This window comes from Gobius niger (genome assembly GCF_951799975.1).
Source record: "Gobius niger genome assembly, chromosome: 6".
Lineage (NCBI taxonomy): Eukaryota > Metazoa > Chordata > Actinopteri > Gobiiformes > Gobiidae > Gobius > Gobius niger.
The window spans coordinates 20020052-20037173 of record NC_136857.1 but is presented as its reverse complement, the minus strand read 5'-3'; the positions used below and the strand labels follow the sequence as shown (position 1 = coordinate 20037173).

At 40.9% G+C, this 17122-nt stretch overlaps 1 protein-coding gene and 1 long non-coding RNA gene across 3 annotated transcripts in view; one reads left to right on the top strand and one right to left on the bottom strand.

Moving 5' to 3' along the window:
- The window catches only part of LOC306963912, a 393872-nt gene that overhangs the window by 111421 nt on the left and 265329 nt on the right, over window positions 1-17122 (top strand). The window lies entirely within an intron of this gene.
- plxna1a (plexin A1a) overlaps window positions 1-17122 on the bottom strand; it is a 308362-nt gene that overhangs the window by 48509 nt on the left and 242731 nt on the right. For both annotated transcript variants that reach the window (XM_079557533.1, XM_079557534.1), the window contains exons 17-19: window positions 10969-11062; window positions 9788-10024; window positions 3982-4125 (exon numbers count right to left, since the gene is read on the bottom strand). In XM_079557533.1, coding sequence (XP_079413659.1) covers window positions 3982-4125; window positions 9788-10024; window positions 10969-11062 — 475 coding nt within the window. The remainder of the gene's footprint in view (window positions 1-3981; window positions 4126-9787; window positions 10025-10968; window positions 11063-17122) is intronic.

Genomic DNA, 17122 nt, shown 5'->3' with positions numbered 1-17122 from the left:
GACACCAACAATTTTAACAAGGTTAGACTCTTAATAATATTTTCCTGACTATAAGTCGCACTTTTTTCATAGTCTGACTGGGGGTGCGTCTTATACTCCGGAGTGACTAATATGTGTTTTTTAATTATTTTTTTTATTCAAATATATAATTTCGCTTGCCGCTAGAGGGCACTGCAGGCTGATAGAGCAGCAGAAAGAAAGAAAGTTTGGAGTGAGCGAGAAACGTGTTAGGGACTTGCGAAAAGCGGAGGTTACTCTTACCGCATTAAAGAAAACAAACCAAGCTAGTCATGGGCTAAAAGCTGAATGGCCACAGCTAGAGGAACGAGTTCACAAATGAGAGCTTGAAAAACGTGCTGCCGGGAGAGGCTTGTCAGTGGAGCAGTTAATACCTCTGTGCCCTTGTAGTTGCCAAGGCGATTGTTCAGAAGTGAGATGGAGAGTCTGGTATGTTCTTTATGCTAAAGTTATCTAAACTGTTTATGTGACGATAACATGCTAGACACCTATTTGGTTTGTTGTTTATGCTTCATGTAGCTAGCCATCAATGTGCTACGTTAGCATACCATAAGTTTTTTTTTTACTCCAACGCGACGTATAGTCCGGAAAATACAGTAACCCAGAGCTGTACTAAAATTGTCACATATGTAACAGGTCAGTCTGTAATGATAAAAAAAAGAAAGATGTTTGCTTTGTATTAAGTGTGCGGAACAAAGCTATCATTAGTCCAAGCTGCTGAGCACAATAGCGTCTGATTGGGCTCACTTTTAATTGTCGACTAAGTAATTTTCTAATGTTGAAGTAGTGTCATGACAAGGTAAAGAGTGGGCCCATAAAATAAATTAATGGCTCTGATAATTGTCTGACGATTGACTTGAATTTAATTATGTTGCAGTTCATTTATCCCACAGCCATAAAGCACCTTGTTGAGGGCAAGGACTCCTCCGACAGCTTTACGACCAAGCAGAAGGCGACACAATGCAATCCAACATTGCAAAATTAAAATGTCATAACAGAATCAGCTTTATATCCTCTATTTAAGGTGGGATTTTTCTTTCTTATGCAAACTACATTGTGGGGGGCATCATGTTTTGACAAGGGGCATTTGAAGAATGTTTTGAATTATGTGGGAATCAGCGCTTAATCAATTCCTGTTTTTTCAATATCAGCAAGTGAAGAGCAAATTAAAAATGGCTCTATTAAAGACTTAACAAAATAAACAAAATAAAGTGTTCTTGGTTTGCCTTGAAACTTCCTGCACTGTCTATAATAACTGTTTGTTCATACCAGAGAGGCGTCACAATGCAGATGGATGTGGGTTATACAACTTCAAATGTCTACCAAGAGAATTAGCATCGGCGCTGTCATAAAGCCAGCCGCACATTTCAGTGTGGTGCATGAAAAGACCTAATGCAGTGTCCTTATTTGAATATTTTCACAAACACTTCAAATGGATGCTGCCATGCTAAAAAGTCAACTCCTCAAGGCTATTAAGTGGAATTGCTTTTGCTAATATTCCGTTTCAGTCTGTTTGTAAACTTCTTGTTGTAAGATCAATGGAAGCCCATTTAAAATAACCCAGGGCCTTTGCACAGTGATCTATGACAATAATACTGTATTTTGATGGTTTGCAGAGTGGGGATTGTGCAGAGGGGAAACTGTTGACAGTGATTGAGCTTCGCTAGCATAACATGCAAAGGCATTTAGAAAGTCCAGACCAAAGGAAGCTAATATTTTTGGTTAAAGCAAATTGCAGCAATCTCACGTTGACATTGAATGGGGTGATTATCAGAATGCTAATGCAGCTTGAAATCTCCACCTCTGCTGGATAGTTATGTAACAAAGTGGAACGTCAGTTTGTATTTGTTGACATTGCTGTCCCCGCAGGGAAACTTGTCTTCTGCATTTAACCCATCCTTCCAGCAGTGACTCTGAGCAACCTGTCAGGAGTATAGCGGGCGGCCACGGTGCAGCTCCCGGGGATCCATCTGTTGATCTTAAGTCAGGAACTTGGTCAGGTCTTAGTCTATTGTGCATGTCTCTGTCTTTCTTTACTTTTCCTAAAGACCTTTGGCCCATAGGCTTTGTCAGGCAAGTTAGTTCAGATATAAGGCTAGCAAAGCAAATTGTGCAGCACCCACTACACCACTACATCTTTAATCTTTTAGACATTTCACACCACAAACCACAAATGTTTGACCTTTCAAGTACCACTTCATAACAAAAAAAACCAAAAACTTTAGCTTACAAATGCCAACAGGTCAAGATGTATAATCTGAAAGAGGTCTAAGATGGACTATATCATGTCAAAATTGTGCGCAATGTCTAAACCAAATCTTAAACTCATTAGGATGAGCACATTGTCATGCATTTGACTTCCTGCATCTTGTTTAGAGACTGCATGTTTACAGGCAACCTTAGCAGTGAAGCTACAACTTTCATCTACAAATAAACTCAAGTAAAGGAAAAGATCCTGCACGCTGCGGCTCTAACGGATTAACTCCTAAAACCACCTCCAAAGCTTTTTGTACATTTTAATTTCCGTTCTGCTTCTTGAGAGAGAAAAGTAAACTTGCCGCTCTTTAATTTGTGCCTGAACGCGCCAAAGGCCAGCAAAGATCAACATGTTAATGAGGCGTTCCATATTTAACAGCAGCCTGGTGCCCGCTCACTGAAGTGTGCCTGGATTCATCTCAGCAAATGGTTCGGAAATGACAACAGGGCTAATTCTCTTACGTCTATAATATAAGAGTGACACAGGGTATAACTGTGGCAGAACCTAGGGCTCCTTTTATATACTGGCTCTATATTTAACGGCAGGAATATCAGACACACAAGGACTGGAGCAGGGACTTTCATACAAATGGTCATGTAACCATAGGTCTGACAACTGCTAACTTTGAAATGTTCAAAAACTCATAAAACTAAAACTAAATGAACCACAACCAACAAGGGGCTTGGTATTATGTATTTGTTTGTGTATTTGGACACTGCATGTTAACGAACACACATGAGACTCATGCATGTAAACACGCCACACTGGGTTATGTCGATCTGTTGTGTTGCACTCACAACTATCATTACTAGGACAATCCACATGAAACAAAATGGTCACAATGTTCAGTGTATCTTCTCTCACAACACTGGGACAAAGGTCAGCTGAATGTCTCATAAAGGTGTCCAAAAGTGGAGACAATATTGAAACGATATTACTGTTGTTTGTCAGATAAAGGACTTTCAGCTGTAAGATGAATGTGGTGAGTTTGTGGATCCAGTCAGTTCCAAATAATGATCAATTTCAACATTGGTGAATGTATTTTTTTGAGAGTTCTTTCAAAAACTCTTTCTCTATTAAAAATAATAGTTACCGCACACTGCCAACCTTGCAAAAAAAAAAAAAAAAAAAAATGTTTCTGTGCTGAGGCGATCAGGCAAGTTGCCTGAAGTCTCAGGACTGAAACGGTGATTTTATCCAAATAAACTTTTTTTTTTTTTTTTTTTGCAATGTTGGCAGTGTGCGGTAACTATTATTTTTATTTGTGTACTGTATGCTGGGATTTTTCCTCCTAAAAACCTCCTCTCAACCAGAGTTGTATTGGTCCCTGCCCTCTATCTGAGATTATGACATCATCACATTTTAGAGGTGTGAACGCAACCTATTCACGACCTTCTATTTACGTTTTCATTTAAAGTTAGTTCATCTGACCAACGTCAAGCACATCAAGGACACCGTTATAAGATAGTAATTTTACCCATTAAAAAAAAAAAAAAGGCATTGAGAAACATGAGACAGGAAGTTAGAACTGGGAGGTCACGAACTCCATCACTCTGTATTGCCATATATTAAAAATAGGACTAAGTTCAGTCTTTCACTAAACTCCTAAAGAATAAGTGCTTTTTACAGTCTCTAAACTAACTCTTTACTCAGCCATAGTGCCTGCAGGTCAGGGGTTGCGTCCACAGCTACAGCAGGTAACTGACCGTGACTTTGTGCTGTCCGGTGAGGTTAGGCCATTCACATAGCAGCTGGCTCTCAGACAGAGTGAGCACACAGGGCGTCTCCCCGATCAGCACCGTGTAGTTCAGACGGCTGTTCCCTGGGGCTGCTGGGATCAGGTTACGCCCCTGAGGAAGAAGAAGAAGAAGAAGAAGAGAAAATGTCACACAGATAAGGGCATAGGAAGACTTATCACTTACAAAGCAATTTAAAGATTCAATTCGAGTTTCCAGATCATTTTTTATCGGGGTGGTGGTTCACTGCAAAGCAAGGACCGCAATAAAAATGTGCATCCTATAAGAACAAACTCTGACATTATGATGCGCAATATGGAGCGAAACAAGCTACACATGGCTCAGGGCTATTCAAAAACCCAACTCTAAAGGATTTGACACAACGCCGGTGCCAAACAAAAAACAAATTGCTTCTTCCTTGTTTCCCTCCACGTAAAAAAAAAAAAAAGTTCCTATTCAAACATCTGTCCACTCCTCTCACCCTTTTCCATAACAATATCAACCCCACTTGTTCCGATCAGACACGCTCTCTCCGTTTGTGGTGTAATGAAAAGGAAACGGGCGAGGAAAACAAAGCACGGCGGGAGGGAGGAGCGCGCGCAGAGCCCGACGCGCGCAGGAGAAGTGGTGTTGAGAGACAGGAGTGGGGAAGGAGTTGGAGCGTGCAGTGAGAGGAGATAGCTGCCGCGTCCCCCCGCTGCTCTGCCAGTGGGACACTCCGGCTCGCTCGGCTCTCCAATCCCGCCGACTCGGCAGGCCGCCACCGTAAACACCAATCCGCCTCTCTAGCACCCGCACGCGCACACACACACACACACACATGCATGAACACACACACGCATGAACACACACACGCGCGCACAAGCGGGAGGAGCGGAGACAGTCAGCAACACGCCAACATCAAAACATACAAGAAACAGTGGCGATGGGGAAGTAAATCTCTCACTTATCGCGAGGTAGAACGCACACCTGATGCACAAATGATGAATTCAAGCACAATACATTACACATTGTTTTGACGCTTCCAGGTGCAAATACTACCATTCATTTCAACAGACATGGCTGCTTTTTGTTAGTGAAAAGATACACAAACAATATAGAAATTCGAGCTTTGAGTTGAAAGTTGGACGACGCTGTCTGTCCTCATTAAACTTGAAAACATTGCCACTAGTGCTGAAAAACTACCATAGAAACTACAAAACGTATATAGATATATATTTAATATATTACAATACAATGCGAAAAATATACTTTGAACAATTTGCAGTCAATCAAGTATGTTCACTTGTAAAGACAATACAGGGCTCACATTCTAACCGACACCAATCTGACACTGTGAACCGCTGTAGAAACTGACGTTCATTTTGTTCACATTAAACACATTGCCAAGTTAGTTTTAATCTTCTTTATTAATTACTTTCGCGATCATGGGGGAATAATTATAATTGTAAAGTAATCTTCATTATTTGCACATCCGTACATTAACATTATAATTGATATTCTTTCCTTCACATTCATTCCCTTCATCCACTACTCTATCAGCAGTTACCTGTTAAGGGGAGACACTCCAGGCAAAACATTTTTTGTCAGTTTGGGCCAAATTGGTCTCTGAACATATAAGCTTTCACATGGAAACAGAAAAATATACCTAACAACAACATGTTTCAATATTGCACTGATTGAATGTTTCTCCATTGATTTACATAGGAAATCGCAATTTCATGGGCCATTTTCTCAAAATACCAGTGCCCTTTCTTCTGTTTTAAATGAGCTGGACTTGTCCTTAAAGCCACAGCAACACAACAGAACATTTACTCGACTGCATGTGTAGACTAAAAAACAATCATGGTGGCTCTGTGTTTGATTGGTTCGCTCTGGTTCAAACTGCGATCATTAGCCCCGCCTAGTCTCGATTTGGAAATTGTGCCCTTTTACCACAATTCCAGACTTTTATATGTATTCATGAATACATAGATAAAGTCAGTCTGGCTTTATGCCAGGCTATGTCAGTTACAGGTTTAGACTTCAAAATTTTCCAGCCTTGGACTGAACAATATTTGGAAGATTCTTTCAGAGGGAGTTTTTAATATCTAATTCCTAGCCTGATTTATTGATTTTTGTCTAAATGTCTAAAAACAAGGAGAAATATTTTTTTCTTACAGATTTTTCCACTGAAAAACAGCTTATTTTAAAACTAAACAAGATATCCAAAATCCCTTCTAAAAAAGGCTTGGTAACTCATATTTCAACAAAATAAAACCACAAATTTGAATCTGGCTCAATCCGTTATTCAGATTTCATCGCCAAAAACATTGGGAACTTTTAGGCAACGCTTTATTTTTTATATGAAAACAGAAAATGACATAAAACTTGCAATATTTTTTTCCCTCATATTTATGCCTGTAATATACAGCAAGAGTTTCAAATTGATATCTTTAAATTTAAAAGCTGTCCCTATTCACCTGCAGCCTTCAACAATGCAATTTGTTTCTGTAAGTCAAATCTTCACATTTCTGTAAAATGTGAACAACTAATTTGAATTTCACCAATGTGGCTAACATGCAAGGGAGGCCTGGTGGGAGGAGGATTTAAAGTTGGATGGAGATACATCAAAATATCCTTGCTGCAGAAGGAAAGGATGTACTTTATCCTGAAATTTGTCCTCTACATTTCACCTATCCTTCAGTGAGCTAAGGCGATCTGTTGGAAGCAGTGGGCAATAGCACGGAGGCGCACCCGGGATCCATCTCCAGATCTTTAGTTAGGTTTGGTCAGGACTTGGATGATAATTCAGGTGCTTCCAGGATAACTATAAAGGACACATTTATAAAAGGCTTAAAAAAAAATCTATTGTCACGTATACATTTTACACAATCAATTTTCCTGCGCACGGGAGCATGTTTATAACCGTGGAGAGATTGAAAGCAGCGTAACCACTGCCATTTATTTCCTAAATGATCATTTATTAGCACCGAGCTTCTGGGTAATTGTCAAATCTCTTGCTTGGCTTGTTGGGAGCACTGATGAGATGGACGCAAAAATGCAATTTATTAAAGGGGAGAGCTGTTCTGGAGGATTCTCGCCACGCAATTAATTTCCAATCTCAGGCGTCAGGTGTGCTCCATACAAGAATAAGAGGGAGATTTATCCAGCCAAAGAGGCAGCTTTTGCGGGTTTGGGTTCTGGTATGAAAGCTTCATGTGGGGGTTGGGGGAATGGACTTTATTTCAAAAGCTTCCTCTTTTTTTTGTTAACACCTTTTTAACTATTGTAGGTAAACAACATGGCCAAAAGCAATGGACACTATGGTGCAAGAACAAACATTATTCCTTTGGTTCGCCATCAAGTCAACATCATCTGTGCACATTTACAACTAGACGTGGGTGACGTGACATAGACTGTAGTATAAGTATTTTCTGTATAATGCAACTTTATGCAACATCAGACACATGCAGCCTAACACCTTCTGCATCGATTGGTCAGGAGGATTTACCAATAACCGTTAAGTGAGAACTCTCAGTATAAGCTTTGGTTTGCCTCTGAAGTAGGGCAGGGTGATTTAGCGATTTAGTGAACGATTACAATTTCAATCAATTTTATTCCAAATTAACGTCACCGGCTGCTGGAATCAGGACTTTCCTTCTGTTCAGGCCTGATAAATTACTCACAAATGTTTATTTTTGTGTCCAGCACTTTAATATTTGTTTTCATATCTTTTAACTATGCCTCGGCTTGCTCTTGATATTAAAACATGAGTGCAGTCTGTGATATATACAGACGGCATCTCTGGAATCGCCCATATATGGTCATTACTGTGTAAGCTCTCAGTCGTACAGGGGTTGACCATCTTCAATGAAGGTATTCGAGTCGTCTTCTATCGACTTCTGCCGACTCCAACCACTGAGTACAGAAGACGACTCGAATACCTTCATTGATCATATATGGTCATGTTTGAAAACAGTTAAAGGGGAAAACAATTTGGAGAAAAATCTAAACTTTCTCTAATTATTCAAACTGCTTTAACAAATGATGAATTATGATTAGTTTTCTACTAAATAGAGATACAAAGTCATGGAGAGGAGCAAAGTGGTTCAACAGACCATAAATACTGTACATAAATAATGGAGAATGCTACCATGAAGCATCATGCTAACACTAGCTAGAATTAGCAACGACTGCCGTTTTTTCGCTTCTACTGAACAATCTGCTGAATAAACATCCATATGGACCTGATTTAGACTTGACTTTATTTGTATGTGATAAATAAGTTTATATTTTGCCAGAAAAAGGCTAAAAAAAAATGTGTTTCCCAATAGATTCTGTTTTCCCCCTTGGCAAGGCCATGTCCCCTTCTATGACGCGATGCACTCTGTATCTATTGATAACCGTCACAATGGAGACTCACACATGAGGGGAAAGGGGGCAGAGTTAAGCATGTCGCTGTTTCGTCTTAGAGTGAGAGGAGAGCGGCAAGTCATTAGACATGACTAAAAAAAAAAGACACCGTTTCTGAGGTGGAAAACTACATTGTGCACCCCTAAACTCAACACAGAACCCATGGCCTTTGAAAAGCAGCGGAGATGGTCAGAAAGTCGCTGGGTTTTCCACTGGTGTTATTCTCAAGAGTCGCTACGGAGCCGTCTGAAAAGCCGCTAACTTGACCCGATTTTACGCTTTAGCCATTTTCCACATCGTCAATTAAAAAAAAAAACACTAATCGATTTGTCGCAGAGCCCTATTCTGAAATCAATATAAAGCCAATAAAATTTACCCTAGATCTGGTCTCTAAATTAATCTTATTGGTCACCCCTATAGCCTTTAATTTGTTATAAGTGAAAGCAAAACATGTGGAGAGGCATATAGAGGGCAGTGGAGTGCAGCTGTTATTTTTTTAAACTGATAAATACATTGAAAGGGAATTTTGTACTGCAAAAAAATAAGCCCATAATTGCCACCTTCACAGGGTCCTATAGCACGAGGAAAATAATTACACAAATTGAAAAGAGTATTATTTAAGTGGGCTTCAGGCTGCAGCATCTCAACAAAGTGGTGACTGAAGGACAAGCATTGGGCCTTGGAAGGTGAGCACTTTCAATTAAAAGATCCGGCACACGAGTACAGACCTTGCAAACAGGCTGGAGTGTGTTTTGCTCAGAAAGTGCGAGAAGAAGGAGCTGCATTGGGCATCTGCTTGGGGGCGTTCGGCCATTATAAATACAAAATGGGTTCGATATGTTTGGAGGCTCGACTTGAAAGCGAAGAAAGCATGTGAGAAAAACAAGTGCGGGGCCGAGAGCGGAGTTCAGAATAAAATATTTAGCGAGCGTCGACAGGTATCGCGCATGGACAGACTACCGCTCCCTACACAATCAATAGCGTTAGCGTTGAATCAAAAGACAGATGGTGATGAGATATGATGAACCATTTCTAAATAATACATCTTCAGGAGCATTTTAGCCATCCTGGTCACTGAGGCATCCACCAAGAGTAGCTTAGCGGAAATATTTACTTATTTACTGGAGTGACATAAACTGCTCCTCAAAAAAATAATAGTAATACGTTTAGAGACAAAAACAGCAAAATCTTCTTCTATATGTTTTAAATTATGCATCATCTCGTCCTTCAAAGCCAAAGTTCTTGCAAAATGAGGCGTTGAAGACTTGGTTAATCATTAAACATCTTCTTGATCTTATCGAAAACCATTGACTTCTCCCGCGTGTATGTTTGCCTCAGAAACAGCAGGAGGGGTGCATGACTTTAGAAGTTGTTTTCTGACCTTCAGGATGAGCGGGGAGGTGGGTTTGAGCTCCAGTATTCCAGTCGGGCTGAGCGGCTCGAACACAGGGTCCGGGTAGTAGCTGAAAGTCTCATTGACGACGACCAAGGCGTTGACGTTATCCATGTAGAAACCGATCTCGTCTGGGCCCGTGCCCGTCTCCGCGAATCCCAACTCGGAGTCGGCGACGGAGGGAGCCAGGCAAACCATGACGGAGTTGTTGTAGACGGTGCAGTTCTGGAATTGAATGGAAGATACACTGTGTCATGAAAGTATTATTTGGGTGCAATAAAACATACTTTTTCCATGTCTTTTGCCATCTTGCCCAACGCAATGACATGGACACAACTCGCATTTCTTCATTTGAACGCCGCTCTTCCGATTCTACTACAATCGCACATCCTAAATGTCATTGTGTACAAACAGACGATCAAATGCGTCAGTCGGAGCGTACGGCAGTAGTGGCTTAGTCCTGCTCCACACTGCGCTCCTAAGCCTCCAGTATGAGCGCGGTATGAGACAGAGGGGTAGTGTGTAAACAGTGTATCTAATAAAAGCCCTCACATCTCGCTCTTACTGCTGCTGACACTCTTTATTGGAGACACTTGTGCACAGCGCTGACATTTGAAAAACTCTGGCCCCAGGTAGTGTTACAGCCTGTCTGCCACCTTCCCTGCACCACGAACATTACGGAACATTCTTAAAGGTGCAGTCCATGAAGGAAGAAGAAGAAGAAGAAGAAGATCTTTATTTATATAGCGCCTTTCACAGACATATAGTCACAAAGCGCTCTGCAAGGAAGTTATTACGACAAATGTGTTGCTTGCCGTGTCGTCGAATCTCTGAGATCACGACGTCAAAAAGGGTATGGGCCTAAAGGTGGTATTACATAAAATGTTCACACTAAACAGAACCCTCTATGTTCCAGACTGGGTGTCAAAACAAATTTGAATCAGTTGCCTTTCATCATCTATTTAACTCTATGGATGATTAACTGTTTTTGGCAACAATAAGAAGTCAAATCAAAAGTCTTCAAAAACAATAACCAACCAATAAGTCCAACTGAATGTTGTTGAATGTTGTGATGTCAAGAGACTGCACGATATACTGAGTGGTTGTATAAAGCGTGTGATGTCACTGTATAGCAACAGCGTACAGGTTTATTTGGTGGTGATACTCACATGGAAGGATTCAGCCTGTCCGTACTTGGCCCGGATTTTTGGCTCCTTGATGGTTGCCAGGTTGGTTCCGCTCACTGTGAGCAACGTGCCGCCACTGTAAAACAAGTCAATACAATAGATTGGCACAAGCGCACAAAATAGCCTTTTTGGACTGACATTTGATGGAAACATTGGACTTGCAGACGCAGTTCAAGAAGAAGAAGAAGAAGGAGAAGAAGAAGGAGAAGCAGAAGGAGGAGAAGGAGGAGAAGGAGGAGAAGGAGGAGAAGGAGAAGAAGAAGAAGAAGAAGAAGAAGAAGAAGAAGAAGAAGAAGAAGAAGAAGAAGAAGAAGAAGAAGAAGAAGAAGAAGAAGAAAAGGAAGAGAGCAAAATGAAGAAATAGAACAAAATGAAGAAGCCGAAGAAGAACAATGAAAGGAAAAACATATCAGATCGTGACAGAAGTGCATCATCCCAGCCCTACTATTTACACGTCAAATTTTTCACAGACGGTTTTCGTTTGGATCACCTTCATATTTTCTATCAGGGAAGGAGAATGTCAGTATAGTGTCAGATTCTCATGATACGATACTGACGGAACATTTTGATTAGTGGATATGAAATTTTGCAAGCAATAGTAAAAGATTTACACAAAACTCTTTATCCCGTATTATATTGAAGCATCCAAAGATGATATGCTCGAACAATAGGTTTCGGTTTAAGTGTAGCTTGTCGTACATACATTTTGATATCTTTCCAAAAGATGTGGACTGTTTCAGGCAGCAAAAAGAGCAGAACGTATCAATACCTTTTTTTGTTTATTTTTTCATGAAGTGCTGATCCAATACCTATTATGATGCCGTATGTAATTATGATCTGTAAAATGTTTACCTTCAAATGTGTAAAAAGGTGTGTCCAAAGCTATTTCTAGTTATTAATATAAATATTTTTTTGTTTTTCTAACAATAATTTTTAAAAAAAGGAAGGAGGAGAAGGAGAAGTGTTTTACAACCAGGATATATGTGCTATTGGAATTCCATTTCACACCTGACATTTTTAAACATTTCCACACTGCTTTACTGAACCACTTTCCATCTACGTCCTGCACCTGCTCTCTTTAATGGCACAAGACTTATAGTAAAATAAAACTCTTCTATGGCACAGGATATTGCAGTGTGCTCAGGCCTCTTGTAAAAGAAGCCACTCTCTCCTTCGATTCAGGTTGATTCATGGTGTCATCCTTATCCTTATCTGACCCCCCGGATACATGTTACATTTTACTATTCTCGTTTTGGACCTGTGTGGCCTCCTTTGGTGTTCTCACTATACTATTATTGTATTTCACTATCACAATGATGGTTATAAAAAATTCATTTGTCTTTACCATTAATCTCTGTAAGTTGTTTTCAGCTCTGTGGGCATATTGGAGTGGCAGAGGGTGAGATTTGGTGGGATTTGACTTGTCTAACATATTCAACAATGTCTTTATTAGGCCTGTTTGTATTATCACATTTCGACAGCCTTATACATCAGAGTGGCTTATGGCTGTGGGTTCTTAGTGTCAGACTGTAGAGTGGTACAGTAACACAGCTAAAGCTTATATATTAGTCCTATAGTCAACTATAAACAGGTGAAATGACCAACAAAGGGGAGTGTAGCGCGCTGCTTTATTGTACTCACGTTTCAGTACCAATGGGAAAAAATATACAATAAAAAAAAAGATTTAGTGGGATATGCATATTTTTCATTTTATTCACATTTGTACCTGTGCAAACAACAAAAGCCATTTCCACTAAGTTATGCGTGTACCGAGGGCTATTATGTTCTTTGTATGGGATCCAGTTTTGTTGACTTTAATAAATTATCTTTTAGGTGTAAACTCGATCAGCATGGTGCCCTATTGTTGAGAAAAGAAGAAAAAAAAGCGTCTCACATTGGTGCATAGGCGTGTTAATCTCTTTTCTGTCTGGCCATTTGGTGAGGAGGAGGCACACAGGTGTTAAGAAAATAGATTTTATTATCACCAAACAACCGCCTTTCTTTCTATCTTGCCACATTTTCCTCACATAGGTCTGTGTATACTAATGCTTAAAAGGAAACGTTATGTAATACTATTAAAAGTTATGATGAATAAGAAACTTTATCAACATGTCTCTGATCATCCCCTCTCTGTAAGTGAAAGCTCTGCCAAATGAGGAGATGTTTTCGGCAATTACTGGTTTAGTTAATAAGCCCTATACAGCAACATTTTTGCATATCAAAAACATCTACAGGATGCACTCGCATTTCTGATCCTGCAGTAGTATAGAGATAGCTGATTAACAAGGGAAAGGGTTGGCAGAGGGCACATTCAAATGAGGAGGATTTTTGTGAGACGAGGCGAGACAGCACCTTTTTGAAAATTGTGTCTTCTATACTTTCTCTCGTTATGCAGATATTTCTGACTATACCAACACAACTCTATCAAATGTGTGCAGTTTAAAGGCAAGGCACGTTTATTGATACCGCGCACTTCGTGGTAACTCAATGCGCCTAAATGGGACATATGCTGAATCTTTTTGGCTTTTTTCTTCTTCTTTTTTCAAAATCCAAAAAAATGATCACCAGACCTATCAGACCCTTCAGTTTTACCAGTTAAGTGTGTTCTTTGGTTTTGCTAACGGGTCAATTGCTCAAAATGAAACCTTATATTTTCTGTTCCTCATTTTCCACTGCTGCCTTCTGGGGGAGCTTCAAGCCTTTTCTGGCAACTCATAAGCTGTGTGTAGATTGTTTTGTTTTAAAACGTTAAAGCAGTACTTAGTAACTTGTTTACCTTAATAAATCCTTTCCATAGTCCCTCTGGAGGTAATACAAGTTTTAATAGGATGATTGGGGCGGGGTCTTTCATCTCTCCCTGGTGTCTCTGGCCAGAAAACCACAATTGCAACTTTGCTGCCTACAAATCAGAGGCCCCAATACACACTAATGGAATCACGAAGAAGAAGCTAGCAGGCTAACGGGCAAAGCCAACTGTGGGCTAGCGCCACTTATACAGTATTTACAGCCAAGTTTGAGTGAAAAAAATGATCTCCATTGTGTAATTGGATGTGCAATATTCCTCTCTCCCTTTGTCTTTTCTGTCAGCGTAGTATTTAATCTCACGGACAATTAATGAGTCAAAAAACGCAACATACTACAACACCACCTGCAGTGGCACGTATGGCCTCTAGGGGCATGAGTTACTTTGTACTGCTTTAAAGAATTAATGTTCATACGCCACAATTATACATACAGTATGTTCACTTTCATGTGCATATTGGAGTTCTTTTAAAAGCAGTAGTATCAAACAACAAATCTACATATAAAATAAAATTTAAAAAAGACATATTTATCAGTGTCCTTCCTTTCACAAGTTTCAATACCCATATCTATACTGCACAGAATTGGTACCTTTTTTCGGCAACTGTTCAAAGTCTACCCCGCTCTAGCAACTGGCCAATTGGAATAAGAGCGACTAGATGATGCAACTGTAGAGTTGTGGAACAGCATGTTGGTACATTTTGACGTTCTAAGCCCATAAACTAAATACAGTGGGGGAAAAAAGTATTTGGTCAGTTTCACATAGACATTCTATTGGATTTTGACCAAATACTTTTTTTCCCCACTGTATGCATTTACAACTAAAATTGCATCCAATATGGAAGCACTTAAAATAGTTCCTTACAATCCATTTTATTTTCTCCACCAGTTTTGAATATATCTATCAAAATTCCACTTCCACCTCTCCTCTCACACCGATCCCTGCCTCAGTCCCACATGAGCGCTCTTGACAGTGATTTATTTTTGAAGTGCTGTCTCTGTCCTGAATGGAATATCCCCAGCCCAGCTCTCTCCTAATGCACTTTTGTTTCATTCTCTTTTTTTTTCCGTCTCTGTGTCTCCAGTGATACTGTGATCATCATGCTTGGACATGCGTATCTCTGCACAAACGTCCACAAAGATGCATACAAAAAACAATACACAGCCATGGCTTCTCAATATTTCAATAGATTGTTCTGGATTTGTGCTCACATATATATATATATATATATATATCTATTATAGAAAACGCTATCTCAATGGCCGCCGCCTGGGCGCCGCCATGTTTATTTCCCATACCGACTTTGAAGCTAAGCAGGGAAGTGCCTGGTTAGAACTGGGATGGGAGACCGTTCCTCCGAAGCTAAGCAGGGAAGTGCCTGGTTAGAACTGGGATGGGAGACCGTTCCTCCGAAGCTAAGCAGGGAAGTGCCTGGTTAGAACTGGGATGGGAGACCGTTCCTCCGAAGCTAAGCAGGGAAGGGCCTGGTTAGGACTGGGATGGGAGACCGTTTGGGAACACCAGGAAGCCTGGCGACAGTACTGAGTGTGTGAGTGGACATCATCGGCCGGCCCACACGTGACGGTCCCACCGGCCGCGGGCATTGGCCACGGGTCCATATGGACCGCGGTGCTGCCCCGCCGTCACAACAACGTGAGTGCACGAGATCTGACTGCCGTGCGTGTGCGCGCATCCAAACAGGGCGATGTGTGCGTGTGTGTGTGTGCGTGTGCGTGCGTGCCCAAAACCTGCTCAAACACGAGCCTCTAATCAAACGCGCTGCTCCGACTGATTTCTCCTCCGTGTGAGTCAATGCGAAAATGAAACCACTTAACGAGCGCATGGCCTGCACTGCGTACTTTTTTTTTTCCTTTTTTTTTTTTACTTTGCTGCTGTACCTTTTGTTTTCTATTTTGCTTTCACGTATTGTGAGCCCAGAGGTACATTTGATTCTAAAGCAGCTTTGAAAGCATTGCCAATTTTTTGGTAAGGTTATAAATACTGTCTAATAACGATCATTAGGCTATTTCAGTTCAAAACCTACTCATTCTTTTTTTTTATTCTACTCTACCGTGATGCACCAAACCACGGGTCCTGCACCGTCAACCAAACCGTTACAGCTGAACCCCTAATATTTATCCATAATTATTCCACTGTCTCTTGAATCCTGTTCCCCAAGTTTTGCGAAAATATTGTCGTACTTTATAAGAAAGGAGCACGGGTGCATCAAACACTCCAATTGCAGTTTGTTTGAAATTTTTTTGAGCCTTCATTCTTTTACTCATTTGTAGTGGCCATAGTTTTTGGAATGGGTTGGGAACCACTGGTCTACAGCTGAACTGTGTGACGGGTTGGACATTTCTTTGTAGTCACTCACAATCTCTGAATATCACATGTGGAGACTAGCGAGGCCCGGCCGAAGGCCGGGTCTCAGCTAGTATATATATATACATATATATACTGAACCAGACCACACATTGTTGTCTGTCCCCACTGGTAAAGACCATTGTTTGCTCTCTAGTTATCGAGCTGGACTACGCTCTTCTCAGTGGACTCTGTAATTGTGTGAAGTCTTTCAAATATACCTTTAAATAAGCCCTTTCACATCCAAACTACGCTCCGACATCAACACCACATCCTGTTGGTTGGCTGATCACAAGCTTGAAGGAGAAACCTCAACTTTCTAAATGGTAAGTTTTCTAAGACATGCGTCAAAACTCTCTCCAGATACTCTGAGTCACACCGCAGCAGAGTAGCTATCAGTCCATCCGTCCTGCACGGCTCAATGATGAAAGAGCCAGAGTGCCGGCTGAAGGTATAGTGGGGGAATCAGCTGTTTGTTTCTCTTCGCGATGCCCCTGTTTGGAGCTCTCCAAACACACACTGGTTCATGCGGGCGCGGTGGGGGGACAGGGCGGTGATTGGGGCACAGCTGCCCATCGGCCCATCCCGCAGAGTGAAGGGAGAAAGGCAGAAATCAGGAGCACTGGACTCTAACAAGCTCCAGTCTGTGTGTACCTGCTCCAGCCACTGATGAGTCACTGCACGGAGTAGTCAGGAGCGGCGCAGAGGAAGGCCAAATCAGGAGAACAACAATGGGAGATACGCGCCAAAGAAATATAAAAAAAGTTTTCCGAGCGTCATCACTACCTTATTCAGGCTATTTACAGTACTTTTTGCTAACAGGCTAACGTGCAAAGCTATCTGTGGGCTAGCGCCAGTTAAACAGTATTTACAGCCAAGTTTGAGTGAAAAAAATGATCTCCATTGTGTAATTGGATGTACAAGATCCCTCTCTTCCTTTATCTTTTCTGTCAGCGTAGTATTTACTCT